The sequence below is a fragment of the Lynx canadensis genome, chromosome E1 (genome assembly GCF_007474595.2).
Source record: "Lynx canadensis isolate LIC74 chromosome E1, mLynCan4.pri.v2, whole genome shotgun sequence".
Taxonomy (NCBI): Eukaryota; Metazoa; Chordata; class Mammalia; order Carnivora; family Felidae; genus Lynx; species Lynx canadensis.
The window spans coordinates 38,236,213-38,254,306 of record NC_044316.2 but is presented as its reverse complement, the minus strand read 5'-3'; the positions used below and the strand labels follow the sequence as shown (position 1 = coordinate 38,254,306).

The 18,094-nt window shown below is 38.4% G+C and overlaps 1 protein-coding gene across 2 annotated transcripts in view; it reads left to right on the top strand.

Moving 5' to 3' along the window:
* Positions 1-18,094, top strand: part of IKZF3 (IKAROS family zinc finger 3) — an 89,269-nt gene that overhangs the window by 47,909 nt on the left and 23,266 nt on the right. For both annotated transcript variants that reach the window (XM_030294678.1, XM_030294677.1), the window contains exons 4-6: positions 13,230-13,490; positions 14,399-14,566; positions 16,529-16,645. In XM_030294678.1, coding sequence (XP_030150538.1) covers positions 13,230-13,490; positions 14,399-14,566; positions 16,529-16,645 — 546 coding nt within the window. The remainder of the gene's footprint in view (positions 1-13,229; positions 13,491-14,398; positions 14,567-16,528; positions 16,646-18,094) is intronic.

Below are 18,094 nucleotides of genomic sequence, written 5' to 3'. Positions count from 1 at the left end.
TGTTTAATTTTATAAGAAATGTCTATATTAGTTATCTATTACTGTGTAACAAATTACCCCAAACCTTAGCAGCCTAAAGCAATACAAATTTATTATCTCAGAAATACAGGCACAGTTTATTTGGATTCTCTGTTTCTTTCAAAGCTGCAATCAAGGTATTGACCTAGACTGTGGTTTCATCTGCAGGCTTGACTAGAGAAGGATCAAATTCCAAACTCATTCGTGTAATTGTCAGGATTCAGTTCCTTGAGGGTTCTTGGAGTGGGCCTTGTTTCCTCACTGTAGGTTGGCTAGAAATAGCCTTCAGTTCTTCACCACATAGGCTCTCTAGCTTACTTCATCAGAGAAGCACATGAGAAGCACCTGAGAGAGAGTGAGAACAGGATGGAAATCGTAGGTTTTTATAATCTAACAACAGAAGTGATTTCCCATCGCTTTTGCCATGTTCTTTTAACTAGAAGCAAATCACCTAGGTCCAATCCACATTCAAGGGGAGGAGATTATAAAAGGATATGAATACTAGGAGTCAGAGATTATTTGGAACCATTTCAGAAGGCTATCTATTACACAGCCAAATTTTTCCCAAATGGCTGTGCCATTTTACATTCCCACCAGCAGCATATTATGAGTGCATATTCTCCATATCCTTACCAACACTCATAGCTGTCTTTTTGATCACAGCCATTGTAGTGGGTATGAAGTGGCATTTCATTGTGCTTTTAATTTGCATGCCTCTAATTACTAATGATGCTGAACCTCATTTCATTTGCTGATTGTTCATTTGTGTAATTTCTTTGGTGAAATGTCAATTCAAATATTTTTCACATTTTTAATTGGATTATTTGGCTTACTATTGAACTATAAGATGTTTTCATTTATGAATCATGCCTTCAGGAGGGCGCCTGGGTGGCTCAGTCGGTTATGCATCTGACTTCAGCTCAGGTCATGATCTCACAGTTCATGGGTTTGAGCCTCACGTCGGGCTTTATGCTGACAGGCCAGAGCCTGGAGCCTGCTTTGGATTCTGTCTCCCTCTCTCTGCCCCTTTCCCCACTCACACTCTGTCTCTGTCTCTCAAAAATAAATAAATGTTAAAAAAAATTTTTTTTAATGAATCATGCTTTTGGTATCATATCTAAGAAATCTTTGCCTAACTCAAGGTCACAAAGATATTATGTGTCAGCTACTATGCTAGGCCTTTATATACATTATTTTGCCTAATGTAATTACAGTAACAGCCCTGTTAGGTGTAGATAATATCATCATTGTACAAGTGAGAAAATTTACAGAAATCAAGCGACTTGCTGAGATCACACAAGTAGAGTACAGCTTGAACCTAGATTTTGTCTACTCCAAAGCCTTTTCTCTTTCATCAGAACTTAAAAAAAAATACATTCAAATCATTTTTAGTGGGCAACATAAGAGGGAAATACCCTATTGTCTTTTCCTTATAATTATCAGTACCCACTTCGGTGCTATTTGAATACTGTTAATAAAAACCTCTCTATTCATTATCATTGGAGGTTGTCTTTTGAAGTAGAAAAAGACTTGTACTCCAGTTTACAGCTAGATTCCATCCTGGTTTTATTCTGCCAGACATTATACCCTCCACTGTTTCTGGTAGAGCAACAGTGGATCTTTGCTTGCAGTCTTGAAGTGTGTTACTGGGCAGCTGTTAAGCAGTTGTTATACTTTACCCCCAGGGACAAGCATGTTCCAGTGACAAGATAGCTTATTCCCTTATGTGCTTTTAGCATTGTACATTCACCTAGGACAAGTCAGTGCTGAGTTTTTCCTTGTATCTTAGTGCTCTAATTCCATTATTTGAAAACCAGAGAGAATGGAGGAAGCAGAGAGGAAGAAAAGTCCAAATAATATGTAGCAGATAGTAAATTTTATTTTATATGTATTTTGTTGTAATCAATATAATGTTAAAAAGAGCAAGAATCCTCTAATTCTTAATCCATATATTCATTTTCTTCTCTTTCAAGAATTCTTTAAATCCTTTGGGTCTGGTTGGTATACCATAAGTTAGAAATACAATTTGTTGTTTTCTCTGCTGTGGCCTAACATGCTAACCTTAGGCAAAATTACAATCTGCGCAATTTTTAAAAAACGTCTCCAACCTTAGGTTTGTACTTGAAGCAAAGAACAGAATAATTGTTCACCCCTTCCTTCCTTCTTGCCTTCTTTCCTTCCTTTCTTCTGTTCACTTGGTAAGCAGTAACTAAGCTAAACTGTGTTCCTGGCACAGTGCTACATGTTAAGTTTGTGAGTGGAATAATATACAGACATTGACAATAAGCAGCCACTAGGTAAAGGGGAAAACAGGGACTAGTATAGCGGGAGCAGATTTGGAAGGAAAGTCAAAAAGAGAGAAATAATGAGCTAGGTTGCAACTTGTTGAGTGTGGAACAAGTAGAAGAAATCTAAGAAGTAATTGGAAGTACCTGTTGGGCTGAGCAGGGAGAACTAGGCTAGAAATAGAGATGGGGTCATCCACAACAGAAGGTTGGATTAAGAGAATATGTAAAGTGAAAAAACAAAAGGTTAAAGAAACAGGCCCCAGGAGACCATTGACACCTAGGAGACCAAGAAAAAGGAGTAGACTGAAGAAACAAATAAGTGAGGTAGAATAGAATCAGGCAGGAATAGAGCTCAGGGAAGAGGTTTAAGAAGCAGGGACTGGGTGGGGGGGGGGGGCAGTGCCTGGGTGACTCAGTGAGTTAAGTATTTCTTGTTTTCAGCTCAGGTCATGATCTCTCTCAGTTCATGAGTTTGAACCCCGCATAGCGTTCCATGCTGACAGTACAGAGCCTGCTTGGGATTCAATCTCTCTCCCTCTCTCTCTGCCCCTCCCCTACTGCCACATTCACTTTCTCTCTCCCTCTCAAAATAAATAAATAAACTTAAAAAAAAAAAAAAAGCAGGGACTGGTCATACTATTCCAAAGGATGACATCCTGTTCCAAAGTGAGGGAATAGGGGAAACAAAAGGCTGACCACCATGAGCAAAGAAGTCAACTGGAGAACTGGTTATCTATCACTGTGGGGTTTGGGTGTTTTTCTAATGTATCATGAGGAGAAATTCTGCTTACCACATCTCAGCTTCAGAGTGTTGTAGACAAATTAGGGAGTGGTACAGCAAAGTGGCTTATTCCTTCTTCCCTTCCTGGCCGCCTTCTTCTTCATCATCTTGTTTAAGTTTATTTTGAGAGAGACAGAGAGAGTACAAACAGGGGAGGGGCAGAGAGAGAGGGAGAATCCCAAGCAGGCCTGTGTGGTCCTTGCACAGAACCTGATGGGGAGCTCAAACTCATGAACCTGGAGATCATGACCTGAGGCAAAATCAAGAGATGGACGCTTAACCGACTGAGCAACCCAGGTGCCCCCCTTCCTCTTAAATTGGTTCAGGCTGCCCAAAGAGTTCATTCATCCATTCATTTATTCATTCAATACCTAGAGTAAGTGAGCCCTCTGAAAGCTTCTGGGGACACAAATATTATTAAATATTAAAACCTGACCCCTGCCTTGAAGATACTCCTAATCTATATGGGAAATAAACATGTTAACTGTCATGTAACACAACACATTCTATGCATACCAGGAACTTCTGTAGTGAATGTGGAGGCATTTTCATTCCTTTCTTTACCTGTGATCCTCAGTTTAGTGTTGTGTCAGTCAGGATATTTTTAGCCAATTTAACTGTATTTGGACGATAATTTTTTAATTTTTCTAAGTATTCTATTTTAATATGCTTTAAATGTTTTAATTGCACTCAAAAAAAGAGAGTGAATATTCTATACAAAGGAATTATAAATGAAAAGGAAGATTTTTCTTCTGTATTTATTAATGAAATGTCTACTAGGTAAACAATCTCTGATTGGGCAACATCTTAAACCTCAACCTCTTTATTTTTTAAATATATTTTTTAAACTTATTTATTTATTTTGAGAGAGAGAGAGTGAGAGAGAGAAAGCAAGCACATGAGAGGGGAAGAGGCAGAGAGTGAGGGAGAGAAAATCCCAAGCAGGCTCCCAAACTATGAGATCATGACCTGAGCTGAAATCAAAAGTTGGCTGCTCAACTGACTGAGCCACCCAAGTGCTCCAAACCTCAACCTTTTTAGATATATTTTCATTCTTTATTTTTCAATGGATAGTAGTTACTTCTCAGAAATAGAAATATAAAATAATACATAGGTTAAATGATCAATAGAAAAGTTCATAGTTATAATAGAGAGAAATGAAAAAGCCACTATATTTGTATACTGCTTTATAGTTTAGAAGGAACTTTCACACACCATGTTCTTCAATCCTCACAACTGTAGATGAAGACATCTGAAGAGTAAATTTAGCCCACTGAGCAGCTGGAACCTCACCTACCACTGATACGTAGTATATTCCTGTTAAAAGTAATAAATCTCCTCTTGTTCTGATAGGGAAGCAAAGCATCACACTGAAATTATTAAACAAAATTAGTTTTATTATTATGGCAATGAATGAGCTATTTGATAGTCAGATAATAAGACAAAGATTAACATCATTAGTTAAGTGGAGAATGGTTCCTTTGCAACAGAAACCTTCTTCATGTTTTCATGCTAAAGTTTTTGAATATGAAGCGACATGATTTAGCAATTACCAGTTTAGATTTTTTAAATGTTCATTAATTTATTTTTGAGAGAGAGAGGGAGAGGAAGAGAAAGAGAGAGAGAGAGAGAGAGAGAGAGAGAGAGAGAGAGAGAGAGAGAACGAGCAGGGGAGGGACAGAGAGAAAATTCCAAGTAGGCTTCACACTCAGCACAGAGCCTGACTCGGGGCTCGATCATGACCTGAGCTGAAATCGAGTCAGACGTTTAACTGACTGAGCCATCCAGGTGCCCTACAGTTGAGATTTTTTTAAGAGCAGATTTAAGTCTGATAAGAATATGTTTTAATGAAAACTTTAACCAAACCAAAGATTAGCCAAACTGCATATCTCTTATTTTGCTGCTATTAAGATATATTTCATCTCTTAGCCATCTGGTTCACCTTTTCCAGTTTTTTCCTAATTTTAAAATAGGTGTTTTAAAAATTAATAGATGTCTACCATTTTAAATTTTAAAAGAAGAAAAAAAGGAAAACATAATAGATCCTATAAATCAATGACCAAAACTTTTGCTTTCATTGAAGCTTTATAATTTTACTGGTTAGCAAATACTAGAACTTAGTATTCTTTAGTTGGCAAAATAGCATTGGTTTTCCTCCCCCCTCACTTTACAAATAAAAATGTAAATTAGAAAATGAAAATGACCCATGATTTCAGTGTTCTTGTTTCTGATACAAAGAGACCATTGTAGGAAAGGAGTAGAGATATTAATTTTATAAGGAAAACTGTTTTAGTCAATCTATTTCTGTTGTATTGGATGGTAGCAACAAATTCTGTAGGCTAAATACCTACAATACATATATCTCCCGTTTTGCTCTTTAGTGCTTCAAGCTTCTAAATCCTATTAACAGCTGTCAAAACCTGGTAAACTATTTAGATGCTTTCACAATTTGTTTAATTGGATAGTTAGAAAATGGCATGCTAGAAAAGCCCACCCCCCCTTTCTTTTAGCCTGGCTGAACATCTGTAGCATTAGGGCCTCATTATCTCTGAATTGGCATAGCAAATCAGTGGCATCATTAAAATGCCACATTAAGATGATTAAGCTTCTTTGTTATCCAGTTGACTTTTGCATGTGCTGAGGATTTCATGGTTATGACCCCTAATCCTTGTAAAACACTTAAACAACATCACCCTTTTGTGTCTTCCCTGTTCAAGAGCCTCTATCTTGTTTTGCCCCTTCTCACAATATCTCTGGCAAACTTAAGGCTATTACTCCAAGCTTTGTCCTTCTTTGAGTTGGATTCTGAGATCCATAATTCAGAGTGGAAACTCAGAACCCCCTTTCTGCACTGGGAAATTCCTACTAACGTGCTATCTAAGACATCCAAGTTGCCTGTTCCATTTGCCATCTTTGATAGGTTCTTCTCTCCAACTGAGCATTTTATGTGCCTGTAAAAACAAACTGAGGCACAGTTGGCTGAGAGTGCTATTGCCCCTGAAGGATTTAGATGTTGGATCCTTTCCAAGACCCATTGTTTTTGCAGTGTCTCAGGTGAAACCAAAAATGTCTACTCTGGAGTGCAAGCCTTTCATGTGATAACCATCACCCCAGGAAATGAAACCATGTGCATCAGCCCCAGTGAGCCAAGCCTTTGTTCTCTTCAGCCTACAAAATTCTCTCTGGGGTATGTGTGTGTGTGTGTGTGTGTGTGTGTGTGTGTGTGTTAGTGTATGTCATCTTCCTAAGAGGCCTCCATAACATAGACAAAGATGGGAGCAATTGTACCCCAGAGTAGCTCCTTTAGGAAGAAGTTCAGTTTAATCTAATTTTCTATGGGTTAGATTCAATTTAGACATATTTTCCCCCCTCTGGGAATGTTAAGCAATTACCTTTATCAGCAATTTGTGGTTTGTTATGTTCTCTTCTCCACAAGTTCACTTATAAAAAATTTACTCAGGAAGCCTTTAACATTTTTTACTATGAAATATATCATACACACAGAAAGGCAAATATAATTACATGTATAGTTGAAAGAATAACTACAAAACAAGAATTCATGGACCCACCACCTGAATTAAGAAATACAATATTGCTAATGCCTGTGAAGATTCTTGATAGTATTTTATTTTTTTTAATTTTTTAAAATGTTTATTTATTTTTGAGAGAGACAGAGACAGAATGCAAGTGGGTTAGGGGCAGAGAGAAGGAGACACAGAATCTGAAGCAGGCTTCAGGCCCTGAGCCATCAGCACAGAGCCTGATGTGGGGCTTGAACCCACAGAGCTGTGAGATCATGACCTGAGCCAAATTCAGGCGCTCAACCGACTGAGCCACCCAGGCACCCCTTGATAGTATTTTAAGTGGCAATTTAAGTTGTGTGCCTAAGAAACCTGATACATATGATAGGAAACTGGAATTTACAAAAGTAAGATATGAAATTATTCACATTACAAAAGGTTTATTTACTTTACAAAACCTTCTGGATATTGTCGGACAGTTCTTCACTGTATTTAACTATTTCTTGCCAGATCTTTAATATTTTCTACTTTTAGGGGCCCCTGGGTGGCTCAGTTGGTTAAGCATCCAACTTTGGCTCAGGTCATGATCTCGCAGTTCATAGATTCAGAACCCGCATCGGGTTCTGTGCTGACAGCTTAGAGCCTGGACCCTGCTTTGAATTCTGTGTCTCCCTCTCTCTCTGCTCCTCCCCACTCACTCTCTCTCTCTCTCTCTCTCTCTCTCTCTCAAAAATAAATAAACATTAAAAAAATTTTTTTAAAGATTTTCTGCTTTCACTAACAGTTCACATGTTGCCAGTTACTGACAACTGAAAATCATAGAAAAATGAAGAGAAACATCTCTGGATGTATAATTTAAATCAGTGGAACAATATTATTGGTTTTACATGCAACACTTTATGAACATATCACCTATATTAAGGTGAATCTGTACAGGCTTAGTGATATGCTAAATATAAGGGAGAGTGAGGTAGGTATATGAGAAAGCACAGAAACAAGAGAATTTTTTTCTACTTTAGAGTATCAAGGAAGACTGCATGGAAGAAATGGCATTTAAATAGCATCTGGAAGTTTGAATCAAACGTTGATGTCAGAGAAGGGCATGTTAGGTATGGAAAAGACTAGAGAAGAGGCTTGGAAAACTGCAATTAGGTTGCTGCTATACTTCTCAAACTTTAATGTGCATAGGAATCCTTGAGGGTTTTGTTAAAATGCAAATTTTGATCCAGTAAGTCTGGGGTGAGACCTGAGAGTCTGCATTTCTAATAAGCTCCCTGGGGATGCTGGAACTGCTGATCCAAGGACTTCATTTTGAGTAGCAAGGCTCTAGTCTAGAAAAAGTGTTGATTCAAGAGGACTAGTGAGAAATGAGATGATTGGGAAGGCTCAGGGCAGGTTCTGGATAGGCCCTTGATGGTCTTGCTAAGGAGTTTAGACTTTGTTCTAGAAGTAGAATGAAATCATAGAAAGTTTTTGAAAAAGACTTTTAGTGCTACAGGTTGATTAATCTGGAAATAAGATATAGTATAAAATAGAGGTCACATATACTGTGGGCCATTTAGGAGGCTAATGCAGTGGTATATTCATGTACTAAGTATTTATTATGTATGTACTTTATGCAGAATACTGTGTCAAACTAGAGAGTGGCAGTTCTCAAACTCCATTGTATGCAAGATCTACTACCCAAAGAGCTAGGGGCGCCTGGGTGATTCAGTCGGTTAAGCGTTAGACTCAATTTCAGCTCAGGTCATGATCCCAGGGTTATGGGATCAAACCCTGCATCAGGCTCCAAGATGAGTGTGGAGCCTGCTTCAGATTCTCTCTCTTTCCCTCTGCCCCTCTCCCCATCTTGTGGGTGCTCTCTCTCTCTCTCTCAAATAATAATCATAATAATAACAATGATGATGATATTTACTGGGGCACCTGGGTGGCTCAGTCGGTTGGGAGTCAGACTTTTGATTTTGGCTTAGATCATGATCTGACCTGTTCATGAGATGGAACCCCATGTTGGGCTGCACATGCACTCTCTCTCTCTGAAAATAAAAAATAAATTAACTTTTAAAAAAAAGATTTACCTACGGAGCATATTTTTAATGCATATTTCCAGTCTCCACATCAAATTAGTAGACCCCCAAAATTTCTATGTTAAAACCTCACAGTCTTGTATCAACAGATACAAGTTAAGCAGTGTCACAGGGGATACTGAGTTAAAAAAAACAAACCTGTGTAACTTCTGACCTCAGATAGCTTACATGACCACATGGGAGATGAAGTAAATTTATAAATAATTCAGAGAAAGAAGGAACATATTATTTTTGCAGCTGGGAGTGGGGTGAGGATCAGTGTGTGTGTGTGTGTGTGTGTGTGTGTGTGTGTGTGTGTGTGTGTGTCAGGGGGGAGATGGCATACTAGTTTTGGCTTTAAAGGATCTGTAGGATTTGGACCCACCCGTGAAAACATTAGGGAAAGATCTTGTATGTAAGCAGTGGAAATAATAAAAGCAAGAATACTTAGAAGTTGTTTAGTTTGGTTAAAGATATCTGAGAATTCAAAATCAACATTACAAAGACGGGGTGGAGCCAGATACTGAAAGCCCCTTTAAATTCTTTCTGAGTTTGGACTTTATTTTGTTGGCAGTATAGTATTGAAGAATCTTCACGTGGCCATGATATGACCAGAGCTATAGTTGAGGAAGAATAGTGTGGTGGTAGTGTATAGGATGAACTGGAAAGAAGAGAGAAAGGAGGCAAGGAGAACAAAGTGGAGAGCATTAAGTTCCTGAGATTCAGGATACTAGGAATGCACAATAGTGGGGAGGAGAAACAGAACTGGAGAGAGGATACAAAAATAGAACCAAGGGATGATTAAATGTGGGGTACAAACAAGAGGAAGGAAAGATGTCTGTAAGGAGTCTAGCCTAAGTAACTGGAAAGATACTTAGGAGGCCTTATAGATTAGAGGACTGAAAGGGGGGAGAAAGATTACACCTGGAGATATATATATTTGGGAGTTAATCACAGAAAATACTAGTTGAAGCCTGAATAGTAGATGAAATTGCCACAGGGGAGGGGATGTAGAGGGAAGAAAAAACAACATTATAGGCCGTATTTATGAGGCAGAGGGAGGGAAAAGAGCTAGAAAAAAAACACAGCAGAAAGGTAAGGAAAGAAGTTACGGTTTCACTGAACAAATAGTATAGAAGAATGAATGGTGGTCAATAGTGTCAAGGGCTACAGAAAAGCTGGGAGAATGGCACACAAAAGGCCAGTGGATTTAGGAATCAGGACATTATTGATGCTCTTCAGGGGAGTAGATTCAGTGAATTATGGAAGCGGAAACCCAGTTAGAGGCAATTTTACATCAATTTTGGGAATATACAGGCAGAAAGCATAGCATACTTTGTAGTAAATTTGTCTAAAAAGGAGTATTGAAAGAGGATGAGAGGCTAAACTAAATTGCACTGCGAATGGAAAAGAGGAATTAGCATCCAGAGAGCCTGAGGACATAGAATCTATAGGTCTTGCAGACTGAATTGATGTGGAGACTGAAAGGAAAAGGATTCCATTTTTAAGACTTGGAAACTGGAAGAAGGAAGATGCCATTTGGAAATATAACAAAGTCATAAATTAGAAGCAAGCTTGGGTTCAAAGATGATTTTAAACATGATTGATTTTAGACAAGTTTGATTTTAGACATGATTTTAATATTTTCAAAGGATACTAAGTAGCAGAATGCTCCCCTTTCTTCTGCAATAAATCTTCCTCCCAAGAGATGGAATGAATCTCTTCATTAGAGCAGACAAGTGTCTGTGCCAGTCGTTTTGGTGGACTGTATTTGGAGGCTGGGTTCTAAACCCAATAATGTCTCAGAAATCCCATTCATATCTTAGATACTAATGTTTTCTAATGTTCAATTCTGTGTATCTTTACATGGTAAATCATGATGAATTGTTGATCCCAGTAACCATGCAGAGAGGCCATTCAGGTCTTTCATCTAAAAGTAGTAACTCTCCTGGGCTGCCTGGGTGGCTCAAAGTGGTTGAGCATCTGACTCTTGATTTTGGCTCAGGTTCATGAGACTGAGCCCTGTGTCGGGCTCTGCACTGACAGTGTGGAACCTGCTTGGGATTCTCTCTCTCATCCTGTCTCTCTGCCCCTACCCAGCTTGTTCTCTCTTGAAAGAAAGAAAGAAAGAAAGAAAGAAAGAAAGAAAGAAAGAAAGAAAGAAAGAAAGAAAGAAAGAAAGAAAAGGAAAAGCAAAGCAAAGTACGAGTTCCAAGGCAAACCAACAACTGTACCAGGAACTCTTGGTCCATTAAGTCCAACGGACTTCCCTAATACTCTGTCCATGAGTCTCTTATGCTTTCCCTTAGGGCTCTGGGTCTCAAATACCATCTTCCTTGTTCTACAGCTAAATCCTAAGGGACCAAAGCCAAGATTTTCTCTTGGGCCAGGTTGGTGTGGTATTGAGTTCTAGATCAAGCCCATTAAAGCCAAAGTCCTGAGGGAAGTAGCAACTCTCTTTTGTCCTGCCATTTTCAGAAAGACCCAACACATTTATCTTCCTAGTTTTTAACTGTCACTGACCATGGAATGGCTCAAGTTTGCTCATATTAACATTTTATAACCAAAATGAAAAGGATCTTTTTCTGCGGGCCCCTATCTGCTGTTTTTGGTTTTCAGTAGCTGAAGTTTTCCGTTGAGGTTCTTTTAAACGCCTACATGCAAACTGAAGAGCACTCAAGCTTTGGTGGGATATCACCCACAGCTGGAGTGATGGAGGAAGGGAGGAGGGTACAAGCCTCAGGTGCATCCTTCTCTTAAAAAAAATTTTGTTTTAAAAAGCAAAACCACTTGAGCAAACCAATTCCATCTGAAAGCAGGTAAGACCTATCCAGAGAAAGAAGGGAATGAACCTCTTTCCATGTGGAAATGGATATGGATTCATGTATGACCCAGATGTACAGAATGGACAAATTTGAAAAATGTTTGACTGATCCTATAGCCTTGCATCTCTTCTAACCAAAGAGTGAAAGGCTATGAACCATGAACTGTGGTGAGAAGCAGAGGAACAGTGTTGCAGCAATGGCTCCTCGGTTGGTGGTTAGGCCCTGTCTTGCTCTATTAAGCAAACACAGTTAATATAGATAAAAGGTAACCTTGATAGAAGTGAAAATTGAAACTCGAGTTGAAGGTAGCAAGCCAGGCACAGCTGCAGTTGTACTTCCTCCTGTGTGGCAACAGGAGCTCTGCACTCACTGGTGTTTTTTTGGAAGGGATGCAGTTTTTTTAAAATATCTTTTCTTCAGAGTGTTTTGGTTTTTAATGTCTTCACCATTGATGAGAGAGTGGAATATGTTAGTAAGAAGCCACTTAGACTTTCTACATCTAGTGTGTGAGGTCAAATCCACGTTCAGCATTCTAATCACACCTCTGCTATTAAGTGGCTGTGTAACCTTGGACAAATCACTGAAAATATCTCTGGTGTCAGATTTCCTTATCTGAAGGACAAAAGGGGGTTGGATTAGATGATCCCTAAATTCCCTTCCAGCCCTAAAATTCCATTGACTTATAATTCCTCATGAGGAAGCATAACTTCCAATTTCTAAGAACAAATGTTGGGAAAAGTAAGCAGTTTATCTTATATATGAAAAGTCCCTTGCAAATGTTTATTAAGATTAATATCAGGCAAATATTTAGGTGTTATCAGTGTCACTACATATATTTGCCTTCTTCACTTCTATGCTCTTCAACTCAAGAGTGTGGCAACTCTTTTTAAGAGACTGCCTGGTTAGCAAATTCTTTTGGGCCAGTCCCTCCTCTCCTCTCCAGTTCTATATAGTTCCAGGATCTTGAGTTTCATCCTCCCTAACATGGGTACAGGTGCCTTTCCCCTTGTTTAGGTTGAACTCTAGTTACCTGTGTCAATGAAAGTGACTCCTTAGAAGATTATGTTAAAGAATTACTTCTCCTTTTATCTTTCTCAACAGTATTTCACTAGTACTGCCAGCTTCCTCTATATTCAATGTTGTTTCTTTATCAGTTCCAAGAGAAACAGAGAGATAAGACTCTTTTTAGCAGTGCATATACATGGAAGGGGAAAAGGCAAAGCATGGCTTAAAATCAGAAAAACCATAACAACTATTCAACTCTCACTCTTAGTGGCTTAAATTGAATGCATTTGAAGGACTGAAACAGTATTTTCTTTTTGAAACCAAAGAGCTCCATCACCTTACCTTTTAACTGCGGCCACCAAAAAAGGTACTAAATCTGAGAACCTTTCTTCTCCCCCGGTACTGGAGAAGAGTTGCTCAAAATGTTTTTTTCATGGTCGCTTTGAGCAGTGACAGCTAAATCTATTCTGTCTCATTTTCTGGATGGTGCAAGTTATTGTCACGTGTGTGTGTGTGTGTGTGTGTGTGTGTGTGTGTTTCCCCCTGACTGTGGTTCTGAATTCAGATAATGAGTGATCATCCTAATAGTGCTTTCTTATTTTGTAGATGTACAATATTATGTTAACTTCATTTGGTATTTGATTGTCAGTTGTGGGTCTCTCTCTTTGAGCTGCTTTGATAGCTCCAAATACAATCATTGTTCATTCCTTGCATTTTCCTGCCTGCAGATGATTCAATGAAAGTGAAAGATGAATACAGTGAAAGGGATGAGAATATTTTAAAGCCAGAGCCCATGGGAAATGCAGAAGAGCCTGAAATTCCATACAGCTTTTCGAGAGAATATAATGAATATGAAAACATTAAGTTGGAAAGACATGTTGTCTCGTATGATAGTAGCAGGCCAACCAGTGGCAAGATGAACTGCGATGTGTGTGGACTCTCCTGCATTAGCTTCAATGTCTTAATGGTTCATAAGCGGAGCCATACTGGTAAATAAGTTTCCTTCATCCATTCTTCTGAAAACTGTCCTAATGCAGCCATGTGAGAAATGAAATGGTGGAATTTGGGACTTTTGATTACTTTCATTGATTTTTGCTATAATACTGATGTACCTCCCCCTCTCTGCATTTTCATTTACCCAGTGATTTTCATTCCTGCTTTACTATGCATTTGGCAAACATTGCATATGCCATGAATAAAAACACTATAGTAAGCACAGTGTTCTAGGTCAGCCAAATATTTTTCTTCAGCTAATAAGTAGGAGTTGAATTTTGTGATATGCTTCTTAAGCATCTTTCATACATTTTTGCATAACTTTTTGAAAAGCAGACCTCCTTATTATATCGGGTTCAAATTTGATAGATGAAAGGATATAGTTTTTATTATCAGTTTAAAATTTTTATCTTCAGACAAATAAACAGCCAGTCTATAGAACTGCATACAAACACAACAGTCCCATTGAGCCCAATAGATTCCATCTGACATTTGATATGAAATTTTAAAAAAGAGGTATTTATGGCCCTCAATACCTTATTAGAGTTTGAGTATGTGATTCTTTTTTTCAGATTGAGATTATATTCAAACAGAATGCTAAGTAATGTTACAAATTTACATCTAGAAAGCACTTCTAGAGCTCTTTCTCCCCCTCCCCACCCCCCCCACTCTGATCCAAGACGATACCTAAAATAGCCTTACTAGATGAATGCTTTTTCTCTTCTACAGAGAAAATTCTAGAAGTAAGTTGTATGCTTGCCTTGAAATATAGTTCCCAGCTGATCCCAATGTGATATGAACAGATATTGTCTAAAAGATGAGCTTTTGCCATAGGCGTCTAATCTGTGCATATGCTTTGCCACTTGCTGGGTGATCAGAAGTCTCCTTTTTGTCCTTTTTAAAGGTGAACGCCCATTCCAGTGTAATCAGTGTGGGGCATCTTTTACTCAGAAAGGTAACCTCCTCCGCCACATTAAACTGCACACAGGGGAAAAACCTTTTAAGTGTCACCTCTGCAACTACGCATGCCAGAGAAGAGACGCACTCACAGGTCACCTTAGGACACACTCTGGTAAGTGAGAGCAATGAGCATTCCATATCTAGTAAATTTGTGTTTCTTAGTGCCCATTGAGGAAACTAGAAAGAGTTAAGTATGGAGGTTTTAATCCGTCATTCCTGTTCTGAAGGGTTACAACAGCAGAGACCTCTAGGGCTAATTACACTTCCATTAAGGCATTAATTGCTCTCCGTCTGGCTCAATGGAGATGATCATCTCCTCACCATCCTTGTTCCCTTAGAGAACAACACAGTCAGACAGGAAGAGCCTGCCCTATAAAAATGCCTTTTAAAATTTTGTGAAAAAATTATAGTCATTGGTATTTTCTTATGGTAAACTTTATTAAGAGATTATTTTCCTAAGAAACACATGCACACACTTTTCATTCAGAAGTCTGGACAAGCAAATGATGTACAGTTTGCAAACTGAGTGTAATTAATTGTCAGATGGTTTCTTTTGGCCATTCTGAGCTAAAAAATTTTTAATTGGGATATAACTGACAATGTGACATTGTATTAGTTTTAGGTGTACATGGGGTAAATTTCTTAAACCTGACTTTTTTCTTGATCAGCCTATTTATTTTTAATCTCTAGAAGATGAGCAGAATTAAAAAAAAACAAATAACTATGTTCTATCTTAATGTTTTCACATTTTATTTTAACCAAGCAAGATAATAAATTTTTTTTTCAACATTTAGAATTTCCCTCCTAGAAAACTAAAACTGAGTTTATTTTCAAATTTGGGACCTCATGTTCTTGATGTTATCTGGCAAACTTTTAATTGAAAAAAAAAAAAGTTTGTTTTTATGTCAATCCACGTACTGCTTTGACTAAAACCCAGCCCCAAACCCACAACTGGTCACAATTCAGAGACTAAGGATTAAACAAATCAGCCCCAGCGAAACCCACCATGAGAGGTATTAAGTGGCAAAAGAAAGGTTTCATTTACAGCTCATCATTCAAAGTAATGAATTAAAGATGAGTTTAATCCAAAAAATTAGAACAGTCTTGTCTATTGCTTTTTTCAAGTAAGATCCAAATACAGTGGTCATTTTTGAGATAGATTCTAGAGGACCCCAATTTATGCAGAACACTTAAAACATTTTTAGCCCTAGCAAACCTGCGTTCATTTTAATTTGGGATTCCAGAAGGATTGTTTAGTGCTTTATGTCCCAAAGACTCTGTTTTAAACAGAGCAAGAAGATTAAAAAATAAAAGTCTCAGTTCCTAAAACTCTGACAAATTCTTAGGGTACACTTTATCCACAAATCAGAAAAACCAGCCCTGCACAGTTGAAATTATTACTTACATATTTTAAGCAATAAAGCACTTGGAGGAGTTGGGAGGACAAAGGTGGCTTGAATTGTTGAGGAAATTTTGCTTTATCTCAGGAATTAAGATAAAGTCATTTTTGTAATTCATTCTTATTTCTATTATTCAAAAATATCTTCAGTTAGCTCAGTTTTTATTGATTTAGCCCAGATTTCACTATAGCCACTTGGCAAGGATAAGCTAAATTTATCCAAATATGTCAATGCTCTGAAAAGGCCATCAACTGGCTGAATGGCTAACTCCCAGCATTCTTTACTTACAAGCCAGATGGATGTCACAAAATAAGGAATCTCTTTCTGTTTCATTTTTAAGCCACACAAACCTCCTTGAAGAATAAAAAGGCCCTATATATTTTCCTAAAGAAACAAGATTGGATCTGGAGCCAAAACACCATGCTCAGCGATAGTCATTATATCCAAATCCTTTCATTTGTGAAAGGAGGCTGTCCTTCCGAAGAAAACTCTAATGTGACCATAACCTGATTTTAGTTTATTAAATTTAAAAGTACTATAGATGCAAAAATATCCAAATACCCTGGCTTCTCTCAGCAGTCTCATTCCTAAAGGATAGTTTGCATAGGACCCCAAGACATCATTTATTCTGTAACCGTGAGGGTCACTGAGTGTCCCTTGTGCTCTCCTTATAGTCGAGAAACCCTATAAGTGTGAGTTTTGTGGAAGGAGCTACAAGCAGAGAAGTTCCCTTGAGGAGCACAAGGAGCGCTGCCGTACATTTCTTCAGAGCACGGACCTGGGTGAGACTGGTGAGTTCATGCAACACTCGATCTATCTGCATGTAGTGAGCATCTGCTCTTCTAGGTGGTGGGATATAGTAGTAAGTAAAACAAACAAACAAACAAACATCTGCCCTCACAGTTTATATTTCAGTGGAGAAAGGCAGACCATAAGCAAAGCAAATAAGTAACATATACAGTTTCTTAGAAGATAGTTAAGTATTATGAAGAAAAATGAAGCAAGGAGGTACCTAGGTGGCTCAGTAGACTAGGCATCCAACTCTTGACTTCAGCTCAGGTCATGGTCTCATGGTTCTTGGGAATGAGCTCCACAGCACAGAGCCTGCTTGGGATTCTCTCTTCCCCCCTCTCTCTGCCCCTCCTCTGCTCATACTCCCTCTCCCAAAATAAATAAATAAACTTTAAAAAAGAAAGGATGGAAGAAAAGGAAAGGAAAGGAAAGGGAAAGAAGAAAAAAGAAAAGAAAAGAAGAAGAAAAATGGAGCAGCTACTGGGGGCAGAACCTGAGTCAGGGAGCTGACATTTTAACAGGCTTAAAGGGACAAAGAGAAAGCCCTGCAGATAAGGAGGAAATAGCAAGTGCAAAGGCTCTGGGGCTTGAGTTTGACAAAGTATAAATAGTCCTGTGTCTCTGGAGCAGAGTGGGTAATAGAACATGTGGCCAGAAAGGAAAGGGGAAACCAGATCTTATCAAGCCTTGTGGGCTACTATAAAGGCTGACTTTTACTCTGAATGAAATTGAAGATCTTCAAAACATTTTGAAATGAACGGTGACACTTTTCTCATTAAAAAAAAAATCACTCTACTTGCTATTGAGAATAGATTGTATTTGCAGCAAAATTGGGAATTGTTTGAGAGTCCAGTTAGGAAGCCATCGTAATAATTCAAGCAGGAGAAAATTGTGTCTTGGTAGTGGTAGAGGTGGTGAGAAATGTTCTAATTCTATATATACTTTAAAGGTGGAGCCAACAGGATTTCCTAACAGATTGATGTGGGATGTGATGAAGAATGCAGTTGCATGGGGCACCTGGGTGGCTCAGCTGGTTAAGTGTCCAACTTCAGCTCAGGTCATGGTCTCGCAGTTCATAGATTCAAGCCCTGTGTCAGGCTCTGTGCTGACAGCTCAGAGCCTGGAGCCTGCCCTTACCCCACTCATGTTCTGCCTCTCTCTCTCTCTCAAAAATAAATAAACATTAAAAAAAAAAGAATGCAGTTGCCATTAACTGAAAAAGCAATTGAGAGTAGAGTGGGTTGAGGAGTGGCTAGGGCAGAGTCAGTTAAAACTACAAGGATTTTCTTTGTCCAAGGCCCCAAAATCATATATTTGTCTACTCCTATGATTTACTGTGATGCTTATCTTTGCCTTTGGGAGTTTCACATTTTATTTAGTGTTTTGAATTATATGCCTAGGAGAAATTGGTTGAAATACTAGATGCCTTTCCATATATCAATTATGGT